This window comes from Anticarsia gemmatalis, chromosome 21, assembly GCF_050436995.1.
Source record: "Anticarsia gemmatalis isolate Benzon Research Colony breed Stoneville strain chromosome 21, ilAntGemm2 primary, whole genome shotgun sequence".
NCBI classification, from domain to species: Eukaryota; Metazoa; Arthropoda; class Insecta; order Lepidoptera; family Erebidae; genus Anticarsia; species Anticarsia gemmatalis.
This window is the reverse complement of record NC_134765.1, coordinates 8,250,055-8,271,051: the sequence shown is the minus strand read 5'-3', so window position 1 is coordinate 8,271,051 and position 20,997 is coordinate 8,250,055. Positions and strand designations below refer to the sequence as shown.

The following is a 20,997-nucleotide window of genomic DNA, read 5'->3' as shown; positions in this document are numbered from 1 at the left end:
TTTTCGTTAATAATACTTTGCTCAGGTTCTCAAATAAATGAAGTAACCGAATTGTAATCACGTCAATCTCCGAGATCCTATTGTAAAATCTGAGGGACATTTAATAGGTTTCTGAGATGAGGGTCAAGATGATAAAACGGGAAGTCAAATCACGTCGATACCTTTCGTTAGGGATGTAATGATATTACGTACTTTTGATATAAGTGATTTAGCCGTGGTATTTTAATGTTTTGAAGTATTGAATTTGCTTGAACTACGAAGTTTTTTGGTAGCTTTTCTCACAGTGCTCGCCTTTTCAAGCCAGTGATTCAGTTATTGTAACGACTATCATAAGTGTTTGGGCTTAATTAATAAATGATTTGATTTTGAATTATGTTTGAGAAAATTATTATTTTTCATATAAAATTGTTGAATGTCGATCTACAACAAAACTCTCTTGATGTGTAATCAAGATAGTTTTAATTTCAAAATTTATATTACTTAATTAAATTTTATTAGTAATCCAGTTATAAGAACAGTTCTCAGAATTTTATAAAAACGACTGGAAAATACATACCTCTCAAAACCTAAACACTATTTTAACACATTATCTAAAATTATAGATATTCTTTTGATGAAACGGTTAACATTGTAAACATTTATATAATCAAATTAACCGGCAACAACGTTTGCTAAACTAAACCGATTTTACGGTACATACATTTTATCAGAATGTTAATTAGTTATCTGGTTACCATAGTACCAGCTCTGTAGCTAATAAAATGTATACAGAGCTGTACCTCGATTCTCTATCACTATCGACTACCCACAACCGGCTAGCTATCGAAATTTGACATTTAGAATGTACTGCCAAAATGTTTCCTACGACACCCGTCAGCGGCGCTGATCAGATTTTCATACAAAATTTCTCGATGACAGTTCGGTTGTCGGTAGTCGATAGTAGTAGAGAATCGAGCTACTGTGCCTCGATTCTCTACCACTATCGACTACCGACAACCGGCTAGCTATCGATTTTTTGACATTTAGAATGTACTGCCAAAATGTTTCCCTACGACACCCGTCAGAGGCGCTGATCAGTTTTTCATACAAAATTAGTAGAGAATTGAGCTACAGCATATTAGTTCAATTTTGCTTGTAATTAACCTGGTATCGTATTGAACATACTGAACAGACATAAATTGTGTGTTCCAGGGATCATTGTATCGAGTCTGATTGTATGTTGAGTCCGTTATTTATAGCTGTGTAGTGCCGTACTATTCGGTTACAAGTAATTTCCTTAAATTTTCAACTAGTCAGAAGCTTTAAAGTCTTTATTATATAATAGAATACGGGAATTAACGCAAACACTAATTTCAACCTGAATGTGTGAATACACATGCAAGGCGAAAGTTAAAAGTTAAGCTTGAAATTCTGACAACTAGTCATACCGAGGAGTATCGAGAAAGGCAGTCGCTCCATGTTAAATACTGGTATTCAGCTACATACCGTATAACTGGAAGCCGACTCTAACATAGTTGGAAAACGTGAGAAACTCCAGACTGAGTAGTTGGAAAATAGGCTAAGCTCTAGAAAATATGCATTTTTTCTTTTGGATAATTATTTTCTAAGATTCTCACTTTATACAAACTCATAAACATTACCTCTTTAAAAAACTCACTATGATTTGAAAGAATTAGGTAATTTTCTTTTACTACCTTAGTTGGAGCAAGCGGATTAAAACGAAGTAATTAAGTTCTTTGACGGTTATTAATTTTTAAAACTTTATAAAAAATCTTACAAGTAGTTTACACAATTTAGGAACGTTAATAAAGAACTTGTAATTTTTTAGAGTAAATGTAACGAAGATTATTTTTTACCCCAAAAAGAAACTTTGCTTTTCAGAGCAAATAGTTTTTTGTAGGTTCCTTTTTTATAAAAAGGCTGGTTTTCGTAACGTTCAACTTTTTTTTTATTCATCCTTACAAAAACCTTTAAAATTATTTAAAGGTTTATCCCAATACAATATCATTTCCATCTTTATGTAGTCTAGTCTCAGAAAAAAAAAATGTGCTGGTAACTTCGCTTAAATATTAGTGACAAAGTTTAGTAGACTGGATCCAAGAATTGAATGCTAATAATACTAGTATTCGGAAACGTTGCAATTCATTGAACTGCTGTATAGATAGCAATAAAGATAATATAAAATATATTATCGTTGTCAAAAGCTAGATTCCTATTATCCAAAGTTTCAAAAATAAAATACAAATTAGCATTCCCAACATTTCCCGGGACGGTTATCATGTTTTAACTTAATAATGAGCAAAGTTCGCTCATAAATAAACTTCGCTAATTAAAAGTATTAAGAAATTTCGAGAGCAAACTTCGTATAATTTGTCATTGACTGTGCTGAAAACGAATTAGGGCTTGACACCACTAATATTTAAGTTAATGAGGTGCGAAATAGAGAGAGAAAAAGTAAGCTTGAAGTTTGAGGCTGATTCTCACTTGCGATACAGTAAAGAAAAATACATACCTACATAAAGTGACGCCTTTTCCCAAAGGGCAAAAACAAAAAAATGCCACTTGGTATTGTCCTTAAAAACTTCTTGTCTCATTCACATCCTTACATCTTGTCATACAGTGCAAGGTACAGTGCAAGGCAAATATTGTAAGGAAACTGCATGCTTGAAAGAATATAAAATCTGAGTAACTCGTACACATACACTCGTACACGGCCAGCATAGTGGGTTCAAATTTCTCTTATTTCGAGAAGAGACCCTATCTCAGCAGTGCGATAATAATGCAATGAATGTTTTACTTACATGCAATAATTACTTAAATGCATTCAAACACAGCTTGCTCGATACCGTTTGTTCTACGCAAAATTCTAGCCCTCTTATTCATAAAAATATATGAAGTTGTGAAAGGCTTATAAAGAATTTTGTTTCTTTCACTCCTTAGCGTAATGAAAAAGAGAAAACATATTATAGTAGCTTTTTAACTAAAATAGGTTTATAGTGTGTTTATGAATAAGAGGGTAGGTATCTATATAAATACAATTCCAGTGCGAGGTGCCACTGTACTGTTCTGTAATTGAGTATTCGTCCCACTAGAAAGCTTTGGGTGCATTGTTTTGACTGAAACCAATTACATGTGACCTGAATCTGTAAACTGGTGCGGGTTCTGTTTCATTAAGATTGGTAGTACAACTAGATTTGGGCACAAATTCGTTTAGCTTGTAATTGTAATGGTACGCCTTTTTAATGAATTTCTTATAAAATCTAGCCCCGCGGTAGCGTGTCAAGGAAAAAGAACTGAAGCGTGATTCTATACCACTATCGACTATCAACAACAAGCTAGCTATCTAAAATAAAAATTTATGAATATGTAATCAGCACCTCTAGCGGGCGTTGTAGGAACTATTTTTGCAATACATTTTAAATGTCAAACTCTCGATAATCGACAGTTCCGACTGCAGAGCATTACGCTACGCGTGTGCAGCACCATGTTATATAAATTATATTACGTCTTTGCGTCTACCATTCGTGAAAATACCTAGGTAAACAGGAGCAACAAAAAACATTATCTAGCATCGATTTTATTCGTCACAATATTCTTAACTGCGGTAAAAATAAAATATTTTCAGATTTATATTTGAATAACCTCCGGTAGTAAAGTGGTTTTAGATTATACCAACATTGTTTAGATTCACTTGTATACCTAAACCAGATACTTTCATATAATATATATGTATTTTCGCATTAAATTAGCATAGCAGACTAATTCTGTGTCGAACTTATGTTTGGTCAAGTGCTTCGAAACATGTGATTATTATTAAAATTTGCGTCCTCTTTACATATTTTATTCAGATATAAATCTATTTATAGGTATTTAAAATAGTTTTTATTTTTGGTTCAATATCTGACTTTTGTAATTTTGCATAATCTTATTTCTTATTGACTAACACGCGCAATTTAATTCTATAAATTTTAAAATGAAACGTTTATTGACACTTTTATTATGATACCTCCCAAGCATACTGAGTGATCTAACAAATACCGGTATTTTATTATTTTTATATAAACGCACATAATAAACCATGAACTTAATGTGATCTTAATAAATAATAATTACCGAATAATAATAACAAAAATCAAATCATTTTATACCAAAGGAAGAGGAACAGTTTGCCCTCAAATCGCTCTCCTGTAAAATTACTATAATGTCAGTTGACTCATTATACTTAGACGGTATCGATATTATAGACTGACAACTTAAAAGAGAAACTAGGCATGCAGGTCCGAAATTAAGAAAATAGACTACAGTGAGTCAGCTGCATCATAGAAGTTTCAAATTCTAATTTTTGTATACCTCCGCCAGGTGAAAACCTTGCTTACAAGGCTATATACTAAGTTCTTAGACTATAATATAGACTAGACTAGCTCAAAATATTTGTTTCTTTATTTATAATATTTGGAGTAAATGTCTCTCCAGACGCTTACAGAGAACTTTATCTCATCCCAAGGGACTTTAAGATAAGACGTTAGGTAGTTCAAGAAACGTAAATATTTAGGTTTGGCAAAATATTTTAAGTTAATTTAAGAAATAGCTTTTCATTTAAATCAAGATTAAATAATACAATAATATCAGGTTCTTGGGATCGTATGACAATATATTACTTCTATTGACAAGCTCTACCAGATGATATTGTTTTCCATTCGAATATCGACCTTATTTAGTCGTGTATAAAGTTCTTAATAAATTGTAGTTTCGTTTTTAACTAAAGATGGTTTTAATATATGCGAATCTGTAACTGGAAGCGGAGGTGTAAAATATGATATGTAATTAATTTCACTGAAAGCGAGCAGACAGCTCAAAATTGATATTATATTTCTAAGGAATACAGTATTTAATAGAATACCTTACGAAACGTATTCATTAGGTATATTAGAAGCTTATGTTTTACCAACTGACTGCGTGGCTTCACTTCTGTAAGTTAATTTTGGAAAATTAGAATTATTTTTTAAAGTACCTAGATCGCTTCAACTCAAAACTCGACGTAAAAACGTTACAAACGGAATTTTTAAGTTTGAAATTGTGGAATTTTAATATTTTTTGTTGTACTATGGGCTTCTATTATTTACTAAACTATATACTATATATTATATATTTTTACAAATATTAATCAAATGAGGAATATTTTTCATGTTTTTGTTGTTCAGTTGCTTATAATTATTTTCGTATGTTCATAGTGATTGTTGCATTTTGTTTTTTTTATGTCTTTGTCTCTGTTGCAGCTAGTTTTATGTATTTTTTATACGGAGGATTACTTTTTATTAAATTGATAAATAAATGCTTTTTCGTGATCTGTCTTTTGTATTTTCTATTTATTTAAAACACATTTTTTTCACTTCTCACTCTTATTTTCTTCAATCAAAATTATTTTCTCAATTTTCGACTCCCTTTTTTATAAAACACTGAACTGAAATATCATTTTAAAATAAATTTCACTCTTAGTTAAGCTTTTGACTACATGTTTCAGTCCAGAATCTTCAAATACTTTCCAAATATTTATTTTAAATTCCCGCTATCATAAAGCAACTACCAAATATAAAAATTCTTTACTTGTTACAGGAATTCAACTGGCGTCGTCTCGGCATGTTGTACCACAACAACGATCCTGCGACAGGGAAGGGCAATAGCCCCTGTTTTCTTACATTAAGCGCGGTATTCACTGTCTTAAACAAGAAAAACACGGGTGATATCGCTGCCCTTCCATTTGACGAGACCAACACCACATCGACAAAGTTAAGGGAACTACTGCAAAAGTTATCTTTGAACACCCGAAGTAAGTAACGGAGAAGTAAACCTTTATCGTTGAGAAAATAAATGGTTGAGCGTTTATAGTGTGTTTATTTACGGTTTGCATAAAGGAAAAGATACAACGGTAGAAGAAAACTTGTATCTCAATTGACAACTAGTGTACGTCAAATTGATGGTCACTATTCAGTACATTGCTGCTTTAACGAAACGTGTTAATCAATGAACAGCATGGATTTCAAATAGTTGTTAACTTATTGATGTTCGAAAATTGATTGTATATTTCCAATTCGTATAATATTATTTAACAAAGATCAAAGAAAAATAGACTGCATTGTTGATAGATACTTTTTAAATTCAAGATCTGAATAAATTAATTAAAATTTGGTGTTTCATAGAATTGTTTTTACATTCTTACAATATATTTCTGCGACATTTATTATTTTTATACTACTACGAATGTTTTACGGTTCAAGTATTTCAAAAGTCAGTTATTGTTAAATAAATAGAATAATATTTCGGCACTTGGACATTTAGTCTTGCAAAAGATTATTCATTGAACTAAAACATTTAATTAATAGTGTTAAAATTGAAAAACATCTGATACTGACATCCCAGCATCTGTTTATGACATTTTAATTAATTAAGCCGCCATTTTTCAAACTCTCTGAGTTTTATAAAAGTTATAAAACTGCAAAGTTTTTGAATTCGACGTGTTTTAAACAAGTTTTTTAAACTCCTCTGCAATATTATTTAACGCGATGCTTAAGGATAAAGTGATGGAAAAAAACCGGCCAATCGCGAGTCTAATTCGTGCACGCGGAGTTCCGTACCATTTTTAGTAAAAACGACAAAAATAATCATGTTGTATGGGAGGCCTTTTTAATATTTATTTAATTCTGTTTTTTGTATAACATTATATGTATGTTGTTATAGCGGCAACAAAAATACATCGACAGTTCCCTTTAACCGACATTCCTGTTGACAGATAGCAAAGTCTAAGTAAAAGGGGCCCGTTTTTACCTTTTGGCTACGGAACCATAAAAATATACCTACCAAAAATTCGAAAAAAATCGCTCTATATGCAACTATGGTGAAACCTTTAGACGAACAATTTAGTTCATTGACTTTTTTCTTTTTTTGTTAATATATTTTACTAGCTGACCCGCGCAACTTCGCTTGCGTCACATAAGAGAGAATGGGTAATATTTTTCCCCGTTTTTGTAACATTTTTCACTGCTACTCTGCTCCAATTGGTCGTAGCGTAATGATATATAGCCTATAACCTTCCTCGATACATGGACTATCTAACATTGAAAGAATTTTTCAAATCGGACCAGTAGTTCCTGAGATTAGCGCGTTCAAACAAACAAACAAACAAACTCTTCAGCTTTATAATATTGGTATAGATTATAATATTGGTATAGATTATGTCGACATTTAAATAAATAAACCATCGCGGCGCTGTATCACAGCTTAAATGTCAAACTCTTAGAATCAGCTATTTTTATATTATGCACACCCAAACGAAGCTTCTACTGGCCTACACATTAAAAAATAAAATTGCGTCCTTTGATAAATGCAAACTTAAATATAACTTTTCCATATACTAATAATAATTCGGTTCATGAAACGTTCGATTTTAAGTTATTTATTAAAAGAATAATCGTTTTAAAGTCCTGCTTAACACAAGATTCAATAAGTGTTTTGCATACAAAACATACGATTCACAGCCCTATTCAATAAGTCTAAGAAAAACAATATCGGTCGAAAAACTTTTTGAAAACGTATTATAGAAAAACACAGACATTTAAAGTCACACACGTTGTTTGGCTTCAGTCTGGGAATTGAACCCACTTACAACACTGAGACGTTAGGTCGTTGAGTCCATTGTTAGGTTCAAATAGGAGGGGTAAGTAGACGTCTCAATGGCCAGTGTTTTGACACTCTCTTGAAAGAAAATAGCTATTTTGATCTGAGCTTAGTAATAAATGAGCTTTCAACCCGATATTTTTTTTTTTTGTAAAGAAAGCGGTCTTAACTAAGTAAGAAGGCTTTTGAAATCGTTTTAAATGAAATTATTTGTTTGAATTATTACTTCAATAAATGCGGGCATAATGCCACGCCTGTTATACCCGAAAGTGTAGGCAGTGATGTATGAAATACACGCGTGTTTCGCTATTTACAATGTTAGCGTAATAGGAAGCGAGCTGATTTCAATATACCGGGCGCTTTACCAAACTCCGGACTACTATTAAGAATAGTGTAATAGATATTAGAAAAAGACCAATAGCACTTTAATCGCATCGCATAGCAATCTAAGATCTCGTGGTCAACGGCCGGTTACGCTACCGACCGCGTCACACAAGCAATCAGTAGTACAGTATGAGAAATGCGTAAATCCACGATAGTTTCTAATGTTAAAGTAAATATTAGGTCGGGAAAAAAGTCTTTTCGCATTATAGTATGTATGAACTTGTAATAAAATCTTATCTTTACACAAAAAGGTCGATATTTGGGTTTATATTTTAACCTGAACTGAAAACTGAACCGTGCACTCATTTGTGATTCTTGAAGCCAAAAAGATTTTATTACAAGTTCATACATACTATAATGTGAAAAGACTTTTTCCCCGACCTAATATTACTTATTTGAAATTAAACAATTTTTGAATTTTACCGTATTGCAAATGCAAATAGCCATGCGAAGTGATGACAGAACAAATATATTCAAATAATAATTATTATTCAGCGTTGAAATATTTTATAATTTACGAGTATTTTGCATTTCTATTGTATTTTCAAAAATGAATTATTAATTATACTAGAAAATATGTAATTGCCGATTGGATTCCCATTGTTTTTATGTTAATGTTCATTTGTATTTTAGAAGATTTTGTACATTTTTGAATTAACTGGGAGAATAACAGTTTTTTTTTGGAAGTAGGATGTATGAGGCAAGGTTTGCGAGCGCTTGCGAAATGCGCTTCTTCTTGTATTAGAAACAAAATGTTAAGAATATTTTTATGCTTAAAACATTCACGTTTTTATACTTATCTACGTGAAGGTTTAAACCTAGCAAAACAAAATTACGGATTCACCATTGAAATTAACATCAATAATGATAGCAACCCGTAGTTCAATTCTTAACTACTATCAATTATCGAAAAACGGCTAGCTATCGAGAAATTTTACACGAAAATCTGTTTAGCGCCTCTACCGGGCTCCGTAAGAACTATTTTGGCAGTACATTTTAAATGTCAAATTCTCGATACTCGACAATACAGACTATACAGATATTGCACTACCAGATTATGTCCGTTGCTTGGCGTAAGCTCTTTGATGGTTTGTCAAACCTTCTTTGATCAGACGCCTGTAGTCGAAACAGACAAGTTGACCATTCAATCCTTAACAGAGTTCTTGAAGGAATAAAAACTTCCCAACCCGCACTTAGCCAACATGGTGAACTGAAAGCCTACCCTCACTCATTACGGACCCTTATCTAGCATTAGACCCTTGTCTAGCATTGGGACAGTAATGGTTTAAATTTATTCTTTAAAAAGTATGCCGCGAAAATCTTAGGTATCAAATTACCAATACGTATAAATATTTAAAAATTTTCGCCAATAACATTCATCGGAGTTTCTCTCTCGTTTCTTAAATCCACCTTATGCATGCATTGGCAAAGAAAATCGAGATGAAACATAATTTGAATTTCAAATGTCTTTCGAGTGCAGACGTGGATCGACTGAAACCTTTTGGTATGCAATAACTCGATGCCGGAGGCTTTTCTTTGATTTGTCGGCTTTCGTACGAACAGCACATAAAACTGTATGCCTGTTTTATATGTTTGTTTGTTGTGGTATAAGGGTAGTCACAGTAAATATTTGTTACTTTTTTGTTTGAAAAGACAACTACTTGTACAATTATATTTTCTTCAGACTTTATTTAAACTGAATGTCTCTCTTGTCACTGCTGCTTAGTAGGTACGTGAAATGTTGGGTACCTACCATTCTTGGAATGGGTTGAGAATGATTTGGTATATTTTTGTAAGCAGCCTGTAGCAAGAAACCTGTAGCGCAATTCTCGACAATCGAACCATCGAGTAGCGAGAGATTGACATTTAAAATGTACTACCGAAATCGTTTCTACGACGTCCGCTAGAGGCGCTGATTCTAATACATTTTTTTTCAATTCTAACTAGTTGTCGACGCTTGATAATAGTAGAGAATCAAGCTTCTGTACGGTATATTATTCTCAATTTCAGCCCGATGTCTTATAAAGTTCCTTGTATACGGCAATATGTTCGCCTCCTATTACCCGAAACCAAAAAAGTAAACAGCGAAACGTGTGTATTTTGTTCACCTTTTCCTTACACTGCCAAATACTTGTTAGGTTTGGAGCCTCTTTCATCTTCTTTATACTAATAAGCTTGCTGTCCTTTTCTTTCCTATAAGTCTGTCTCTATCAGGATCATTGCGTAACAAGCTACTTGATATTCATTTTAGTGCAACATCAAATATGTATAAACCACATCCTGTTTGCATCTATATTTATAATGCATTTACAAACGATGCACGCGAATGCGACCGTCGGGAAATCTGTATATGTAAAATAGATTATGTGTCGGAGATTATATAAACACTAATTTGTTTCTTGCATCGCATCGTATCAATATTTTAACGAACTCTTGAAAATATAGAAATTAAGAAATTATGAAAAATATTCTTTAAGTTTTGATTTACATTCTGAGATTATAATAGAATTTGTTGCGCTCTGCAGACCGGTAGATTGTCGTCGAAAATTTTTTATTATTATTTGAAATCACACACTTACAGGATTTGTCAGATGATAGGAAAGCAAAAAGAACAGCACTTATACAACACATGAACAAACTTGGTCAAAAATTGTTTAATTTATATTCACGCCTATAAAATGTTTTCTGAACTCTTGATACCGTACCTGTTTTGGCACAAAGGGTAATTTTTCAGGGTTCAAAACTGTTTCCAACTGAACTCTTTGAACTCGAGTTCAAGCCACGACCATTTACATACAAATTTAAATGTATTTTCCCAGCAAAAGTTCAAACAATTTAATATCATACAAATATTCTAATACAAATTCTGGAGACACGCACGAAATATGTCTTGTATTTTAATAAGATAGCTATTGGTATGCGAAGAGCGTGATAATAAAACGACTAATATTATTTTTTTGTTTCGTTGTTTTGGTACAATATCAATGCAAGTCGACAACGTAGGTCTTTTTACGATGTCTTGCATTTATGAGAAGCGATATTAGACTGTCTAAGATGAAATAAAACGATTTTTTGCAAATTATTTTCTTCGTATTCTGCACTTTTTTAAGCTTAGCTCTTACTCTTTTGTTCAAAATCATAAATAAGATTTTAATAAGAACGGAAAACAAAGATCATACTGCAGCATTGATATTATATTATGATCTACATTTTAACATTAAACTTAACCATAATTCTATTCAACATCATTTACTTATTTCATAATTATTTCATAAATATCTCCTTGAAAACTTGATTTACACTCATTAACAACATTAATTTTAAAAAACTTGTGCTTAGTGCACATTTAATTTTACTTCCAACCACTATATTATTATGAATAAAATTTTCAGCTCTATTTTCTATTTCTCGCATATAGTAGGAGTATGTGTGAAAATTAACTAAGCCAGCTCTGTTCAGATCTCCTCAATAAAATTATTATTACCCGGAATTTATGCGTTGGCATTCACAGAACTAAAACTCGTAGCACACATCGCTCCTTGAATACAAAAGGGCCACAAATCGAAATCTATAAATTTTACAGGAGAGCCAAAACAAATTTTTGAAACTGTTTTTTTATAATATTTCATATATTTATTTATTAAACATAAGATGTTAATATATCATTGGATGCGTATTTTTTAGCTCTATCTTTCTACAAAATAAACTTTGTAATAGCTGTTACCTATTAAGAGAAAAAATCATATAAGTCCCTTTTGCATTCAAAATTTGAACCAATATTGTGAGAAATATGTCAAAAATTAAACACACTTTTACAAATAAAAATGGTTAATTGTACTTTTTTGGTAAAAAAACCGTATCAAAAAGTTTAATAATAATTACTAAGTAAAACCATAACTGAATAGACCAGGAAAACATTGTATTAAACAATCTAAATGAAAAAATCTTAACTTTTTATTAAGTAAGTAAAATCATTGAGATCAACTTTGTGCGTAACTTTCATTATTTAGTAAATTTAAACATCAATCATCATCATCAATCAATGGGTAACGTGACGAGTAGACTGAGTGCAGCAGGAGTATTAAAGAAATAAGATAATAGAAAAGGTTTTTGAGTTTTATAAGCCTTTATATTTAGCATTCGTGGATTATTCCAAAGCTTTTGACAGCATTACTCATTCCGCCATAGAATCATCACTCCATCCAAGTCCTACTTAAAGATACTATGTAGAATCGAACCTTCATACATCAAACTCATCAAAGCAATAGACAACAATATCATTCCAAGCGTGAAACAGGGAGACCCGCTATCTCCCAAGTTATTTACCAGCACCCTCAGAGAAATTTTCAGGAGCCTGGCGGTGTTATGGCAATCAAAAGCATAGTTGTAAGTGGTAAACAGTTAACAAACCATTGTTTTGTAGATGACATAGTCCTCTTCTCTTTTTCGGCATCGGAACTCGAATCAATGCTCAAAGATCTGAGCACGGCAAACCTTTAGATTGGACTGAGTAAGAACCGTACAAAAACCCAGGTTATGACCAACAACACAAAACGTAGGGTCGAGGTAGACGGGCACGTCATAGACTATGTCGACGAGTACACTTGCTAGGGCCAGATAACCTCTTTTAACAACCGACGGGACAAAGAGTTGGACAAACGTGTCACAAGTGCCTGAAAGAGATCCTGGTCCAGGAAAGAGCTAATGAAGGGTAACCTTCCACTATCACTGAAGTGAAAGCTCGTCGACATGTTTATACCTACTACCCGTCCTTACCTACGCTGCCCAAACATGGTCCCTTACGGAAAACCAGAAAGAGCCAGAGAGCGATGGAGCATAGTATATTATGCATCAAAAGAACAGATCACGTCCGAAATTCTATACTGCGCTCCCAAACTCGCATAGATGTAAGGGAGAAGACCGCTTGGCTGAAATGGAACTGAGCCGGCCACATTATCCATATGCATTCGGAAAGGTGGACCCGCATATCTACCAACTGGATGCCAGAAGATGGTCATAGTAGACGCGGGAGACTTAAATGGAGATGGCAGGATGACCTAGACGCATTTGAAAAGGACTGGTCGGATCTTGCCCCTGAAAGAGGAATTTGAAAGGAAAGGGTGCCTCTTTACTTTGCCTGCATCAAAATGTATTATTTTATTTTTAAAATAGTAACGAAAACTAAAATTATTATCATACCAAACGGTCATATTTCTGGCCTTCCCATTCTAGCACGCTAAAAATGATTAATTATTCCACAATAATTTAATGCAAAAGGGACGTATTTCAAAATATACCTACTGCTATATTACAAAATATAATAACAAATACTAGTGTTTGAATGCAAAACGGTCGTTTTCAGAAATATGGCACTTTTGTATTACAAAATATGGTAACAAATACTATAGTTAGAATGCAAAAAGGACGTTTTCCAAAATATGGTAGTTTTGTATTGTAAAATATAATCACATTAACTTGAAATTTTGCACCCAACACAGACATATTTTGGATTGTGGCACTTTTTCATGCAACTGACGAGCATTTGCGTTGAATCTCCGGGCGCAACTCGCAAAGTGGCTGTTTTGCACTGACATTACCTGTCAAAGTGAGCTAATGCAAAAAGGGCAGTAAGTCAGTGCAGCCATAATATGAGCAAAAATGATGGGGGTTTTTTTTTTACTATAAAATATAGTCGGTTCAGGTGTCATTTTTGCAATAAAACGATTTTCAATTTTTTTTGAGTTGTGGCCCTTTTGCATTGAAGGAGCGACATATCAATTCGCAAATCTCGAGCTGGTTGGTGTAGGGAAATAATTACAAAGTACCGGGTTTAGTATTAGTATACTGTATCGGTTATTCGACAACCCTTATATCTGGCTAAGTATCAAGTAGTAATTCAATAGTCATAAGAGCCCCAATAGCAGTGTCGTAGCGCCGGAAAACTGTGATTCACGTCTTAAGTCAAAGCTAACGCCGAGGAGATAAAAGTCGGTATGGTTAATATCCGTTTCCCAAAGGATATGTGTGCTATAACCTTATAATTACTGTAATACGTACAATTATTTTATGATGCATTACTAACTTTTTATTTCGTTTGCGTTTCAAATGTAAAGATCAAAGGATTCGCTGAAAATTCTTTTACAAATGATATTTTTATTTTGGAGCAATCATTTGATGTAATAAACTTCTACGGTACTTTCTACTTTATAATTAGACCTTAACTTTTCGTTTATTTTAGCACAACTTTCGTATTTATGGGAAAACCGCTACATTAAAAAAAGGTTGTGGTTCCCATTCCAAGGACGCTACGAACCAGATACGTTAAAAGATAAAAAAAGAAAATGTGTGTAAAATTCGAAAACTAGCCAGCATTTTTAATGAGGTGTTTGTGAATGGGAACTAATCAGAAGACTTATAAAGTGACCGTGGCTAATTATACTCAACGGCCAATTGCCGCCATTACGGAACTAATTTGTTAGTGGGATGTACAGAAATACTGCTTACTTTTACCGTTTCTGTTTTGGGGGTTCATAGTGATATTTGGTAATTTTAAAATGATTGATTGTCGAACCTGTAAGCTTAAAATAGGCAAAAATATAACTTCTGGCGCATAGAAAAGCTATGCTTTTATGAAGTGAATAAGCCAAAGATTGTTAACCTCTTTATAAATTCGCATATTAAATTCACCAGGTCCTTGGTGTGTTGCCTTAATTCCGTAATCGTTTGTTGATTAGTACGCAACTTCAGGCATTTTCTAATAATCTATAAGTTTATAATAAGTATTTTATAGTACCCTATTAAAGTTATACTGACAGTACGTTTGATGTTCACATTTGACTAAATAAACACGTTCTAAATTAAATGCTTTGGGTGTTAGCGTTTATTTATTAAACAAATACTACCGTCTAATGAAAATAGTTTAGGTAATAAAATTTGTCAAGGATTGCGCTTTGATCGCACAGATACAGAAGGGACTGCCAAACCGTGGTATGTCGTAATAGGATGAAACTGACTTATGTCAAATTGTTTCTGCTTCATGACATGACCTACTTTTGATAAAACAACCCTTAGCACTCGAAAGCTATAAGTGAGGTAGTCCATTTAGAGCATCCGTTTGAATAGCTCCTTAACGAAAAGCACCTGGACTAGACCACGTAGCGCACCCATCAATATAATATATATACGTTCCGGGTATAATAATAATAATATAGTTATAAAATATTACATATTATGTGTTAGGAAGGTGCTATTCGAACGGGTGCTCAAGATGGACTACCTCCTATAAATGATTGGCCGCTTAGTGATATTTGAGCGAAGCATCTCCGGTTTCCAGAAGACAGACAAAAAGTCGGTCAGGTTGTTGACCATTAAGTTGACAACCGACGTCGCCAAGCCATTTCAAAGAGCTTTGGGTGGTTTGAACCGCCATGACATCAATTAATTAGTCAAAACTAAACGAATAGATATTTTTTGTTTCAGTTGTCGTGGTGTGTGCTAATCCGAGTACTGTGAGAGAAATAATGCTGGCCGCTGACGATTTGAACATGGTGTCATCCGGAGAATATGTGTTCTTCAACATCGAGCTGTTTTCTAAGTGAGTATGGTCTTAGCCAGCCAGTTATGCTCACCGGTCCGTAAACGATCTGTGGTTTAAGCAACGGTTGGCGCGGTCATTCTATTGATGGGTGACTGGTTTTTGAACTTAGTGTCTCCGTGCTTCGAAGGGCACGTAAAAAGTCGGTCCGGTTGTTGTCGATTAGGATAACAGTCGTTAAGCCATTACAAAGGCCTTTAGATTAACCACTAACCATATTATAGATAGATAGACTGTCCCATTGTTCTCCTCCCAGAGCGAGAGAAAGCTCACCACTCTCGCAAACTACTGTTTATGAATCTTACATTGCTTGAAGTGTTATTGCTTTTGCATGTTGAAGGTTTTCCTTTATTGTGTCTTCCCTGACTGATTACAGACAGTAATATTTTTCCGTCACACGATTTCAAAAAGTGATCGGTGTGCTGCTTATGTAATGTATTCTTGGCTGTTTAAGTAGACGAAAAATACTGATTTTACTCAGCTTCTACTGTTTCTAAATGAATATTCTATTATAGTATTCCCTTAACGTATACAAAAAGACAAGCACAACCGCCTCACCTTTTAAAGTCGCCACAAAATGAAACACTGAAATTTTCATACTCATTCACAAAAATATATCTAATACATGCAAAATAAAATATTCACAATTTAACTTTGTAAATAAAATGATTTTAACGCTTCATTTTACTTTCAGTCTGGCGTCTGCTTCGTCGAAAGAGCCGTGGAAGGTGGAAGGCGACACAGAAGAACGCAATGAGAAAGCGAAGCGAGCGTACAGCGCTGTATTGACTGTGACCAGCCCTGCCCCTGAGAAGGAGGAATACTTACAATTTTCTGACAGGGTATGTAAGACTTCGCTTCCCATTCAATAGGTGCAAAAACGGAAAAGGCCTGTACACAAAACTGCGATGCGATATCGCATCGTAAAAATCTACGAGCTCGCACATCGCATCACAAGAACTTTCGAATTGATTCGCACGCGCATTCCCCTCGCCCAGGGTGATCACCGTGGGAGACGCCTTGCCGCACGAAATCGCATCGCAGCAATTCATGTCGTAATTTTCTGCGTTGCGAATTCGCGTCGCGTCGCGATTTTGGTGTATAGAATTCTTTACGGATTTTTTTAACATGTATATAAAACAATGACTTAAACCATTTTACACATTAAAATCCAAATACGATGAATATAATTTTTCCTGAAACTGCTACTCGAGTGAATTTTTCATTTTTAATTTTAAAAAAATATTTAAGATAATGACAGCCCTAAAAAAAGTGTATATATTTGGAATATGGAACTAACCAATATAACCTTTCAGGTAAAAGCATTAGCCGCTACGAAATACAACTACACATTCGGCAAAGACGAGGTGGTGTCTACGTTCGTAGCAGCGTTCTACGACGCGGTCCTCCTCTACGCGCTGGCGTTGAACGACACGCTACGAGAAGCCGAGAACCCTCGAGGCCAATTGGATGGCGCCGCAGTTATTAGAAACATGTGGAATAGAACTTTTCAAGGTACAGTTCAAGTTCGATATTTTATTATTCAGGCGATATATTTTTTTAGTTTTCGTTTTTTTAAGACAACTTCAGTACCAACAATCAATTTTAATTGAATACAAACATTTAATCCGTGTCAAAATCGAAGAATCGAACCAACAATAGTGCAGTCGTGGGAACGGGATGACCTTTTTGACGACTACGCTATTGCCGTCGTGTTATTAATGCTAATATTGCTATTAACACTTCTTATTTATTATTGGAAATGCTATTATTATGTGGCGCTGACATACTGATAACCATAATAAAATTAGAGAGATCATAACTGTAGTGTTCACCCATCAGAAACTTGTGCTCGGGACAGTTGCTTAACCTTAACGACTCGTAAAGAAAATTTATTGTGAAAGAAACTTTACTCTAACTTCTGCGGTCGTTCACGATTAATGGAATGTAAGTTGTAAAGAGTCGAGGATCTATAGAAGCGTGTCTTGCAGCTAAAGTTTTATTGCCTAAGTAAGGCTATCAGTTGTCCAGTAAGGTTTCGCTTTAAATAGAACTTCAATTTTCATTGAAGAGTTAGGTAACTTCAATCTTGTTGAGATTGTGATGAGTAAAAGAGTGAAAGATCTTTGTGAATCGCGATTTATTTAAGTACATTTGAATTTCCTCTTTAATTCAGTTAATCGCTTTGCTGAAGTTCTGTCGTATAGTGAGAATAGACCTGTACAAACGAATAATGACAGCTATTTGATTTTTCGTTACTCTGATATATGAGGATTGCTGGAATGTTCGGATTTTTTTTTTTTTTTTTTAATAACCCATATCTGTCCCACTGCAGGGCAAGGGTCTCCTCCCGAACGAGGGGGAGGGGTTAGGCCTTGAGTCCACCACGCTGGCCAAGTGCGGATTGGGGACTTTGCATGCCCTCAATAAATAAATAAAATAAATAAATAAATATTGTTGGACAACTCACACACGGTCATTTGATTCCAAACTAAGCAGAGCTTGTACTATGGTAACCAAATAACTGATAAACATACTTATATACTTCTAAATACATACTTATATAGATAAATTGACAACCAGGCTCAGAACAAATACTCGTGCTCATCACACAAAGATTTGTCAATAAATGTATTAAACAAATTTTTAGGCATGCAAGGTTTCCTCACGATGTTTTCCTTCACCGTTAGAGCAAGTGATAATTATTTCTAATTATTTATTTATTATTTCGGAATATACCTTTTAATTTTATGTTTTTTGACTATATATGATCATTATTTTTCTCTCATTTAATTATTGCTATAAAATCAAATCTTATTTATCTCCCGAGTTGTGGCTCTGTTTGATAATATTATATGCAATATTTTATCAAATCTATATTTATAAAAATTAATCCCTATTTCTCTTGGTCACACCATCACAGGTGAACGGCTGGACACTAATATATATTTTTTATTGTATTCGTTGAAGTACGGGAATGGTTCTTACGTAAAAAAATAAAAAAGAAGATATATGATCCTTATTTATCTATTTATTAAAAATGGGCTATTAGGCGAAACGAAGTTTGCGGGGTCAGCTAGTTATGTATATTATAAATAATTATATTTATATTATTATTATTATTTATTTTTATTTATATTTATTATTATTGTTTATTATAAAAATAAAAATCTTTGTTTGTTGCAGGTATAACTGGAGAAGTGATTATAGACTCCAATGGTGATCGTGTGGCGTCATACTCACTGCTTGATATGAACCCGAATACAAGCAAGTTTGAGGTAAGTGTCTTATAACTTTTTAGTTTTTTTTACACAGCTTCGGCTCGCATAGATGTCAGGACAATGTGTGGATATTGTTACAGATTTTATGTCAATAAAATATTTTAGATTTTTTTTGGGTTGTTTGTACTTCAAATATAACAAAAGATCTTTAGTAACTTCTGCCTACGACTTTGCCGGATTTTTTTATTTATTTATGTTAGTCCGTAGTTAGTCAGTACTTGGTTATAAACTTGCAAAATGAAAATTTAATTAAGTTTTGGTAGTCATGTAGATAAAGAGAAACAAATTTACCTTCATATATATCCTCATACTCAGATTTTAGAATATTTATTATACGACGTAACGAGGATTTCCGAAACGGTGTTTTTCGAAATGTTATGACTATTTTAAATACCTTAATTGACTTTGAAATTAAGGTGCGATTTAGATAGAAGGTATTTATCATCTTATATTGCACTACAGCTTGCAAGACCCAAATAATCATTGAAACGCAAGTAAAACAGCGGGGCTCAGCTAGTCAAGCATACAATAAGAAATGCTTCAATCAAATTGTTGGGCGTTCAAATCACGTGCAGGTGTGTGAAAATTCAAAACGTGTTTGTAACTTCGGAGTCACGAACACACTGACAACTTGTATGGGACGTGATATATTGAATCGACACCTTGTTTGTACGTGTGTCTATACATAAATAAATAGATAATACAAGATCGTTCGTGACTTCGTCCGGAAGAATAATCTCTTTTTTAAAGTCCTATTTGTGCAGATTACAGATTCAGTGGTTTAGTAGGAAAAACGTAACAGACACATTTATTTCTGCTGTTAGTTATTTTTTAAGGGATGGATTAATAATATCCAAGAGGTAGCTACTTTTTAGCCAATTATAACGAGTGTAATTTAAGATCCAATTAAATAAATAACAGTGGTTTAGGCGGTCACCTCGCCGCAACAACCGTAGCGCCGCGTGTGGTGGGTTCGAATCCCACCCGGGACAAATCTTTGTGTGATGAGCACGAGTATTTGTTCTGAGCCTGGATGTCAATTTATCTATATATATTTTTTTTTTTTTCATTTATTTATTTATCTATTTTTGTATAAGTATGAATTTAAGTACTAATAAGTAATAGTAGTAATAAGTATGTTTATCAGTTATTTGGTTACCATAGTACAAGCTCTGCTTAGTTTGGAATCAAATGACCGTGTGTGAGTTGTCCAATGATATTTCGCTTCTTTACAAGAACAACGTGATATTTTTTAAACTACAACTTTACAATAGAGCCATTTAAAAAATTTAAGTGTTGATAAATTCTAAAAAAAATATAATTTTTATAATTTTTATGTAGAATAACAATTAAATTGTTGCGGTAACTAACGTGCCTTCTGAAAATAAGCAAAAATAACCCAGTTTTGGAGATATCGAGTAAAAATAGTTTTTTTTGAGATGTCACGTTGTTCATGTAAATAGGCGATTTATTTATTTATTTTTATTTTAAATAAAATATTATAATATAGTGTACTAGTACTAAGTAGCAGTATCTAACAATACACATATTTTTAACATTAAACTTGGTAATCGATCTCCATACGTCATGGTTTGCGGACGGACCTTTCATTATCTTTAGTATACTCAAGTATTACTGTATGTGAGTCTTTTAGCAAACTACATCATAAACGTAAATGTCTCGGGTACGAACCCAAGACTTACTCACTCTCAGTCATGCGCATTCATACCATCACGCAACAATTTAATATGAGCATGTGCGTTTTGTATGTAAAATAATATTCAGTAGTCCAAGTCCTCATTCAAAAGTTTACCTCGTTTAGATCCTACTGTTATCAATTTATAGGTATGAATAAAAATTAATCATAGAAATATAATATAAATATATACGACTATACGTATAAACATAATGCAAAAACACTAACTATTTTATTAGTTAATTCCCGTATTCTATCAGTAAAACAATCAATGGAGGAGCTCTAGGCTTAGTTAACAATAGCAGAGGTTAAGCTACGCTTGCCCAGGTTGTTCTGTAAATGGGTGACTATATACATATCGAGTTCCTCCG

The 20,997-nt window shown here is 33.5% G+C and overlaps 1 protein-coding gene across 2 annotated transcripts in view; it reads left to right on the top strand.

The window, feature by feature from the left end:
* LOC142982281 (atrial natriuretic peptide receptor 1-like) overlaps positions 1 to 20,997 on the top strand; it is a 165,714-nt gene that overhangs the window by 98,407 nt on the left and 46,310 nt on the right. For both annotated transcript variants that reach the window (XM_076128704.1, XM_076128703.1), the window contains exons 4-8: positions 5,614 to 5,827; positions 15,535 to 15,649; positions 16,344 to 16,491; positions 16,966 to 17,164; positions 18,836 to 18,927. In XM_076128704.1, coding sequence (XP_075984819.1) covers positions 5,614 to 5,827; positions 15,535 to 15,649; positions 16,344 to 16,491; positions 16,966 to 17,164; positions 18,836 to 18,927 — 768 coding nt within the window. The remainder of the gene's footprint in view (positions 1 to 5,613; positions 5,828 to 15,534; positions 15,650 to 16,343; positions 16,492 to 16,965; positions 17,165 to 18,835; positions 18,928 to 20,997) is intronic.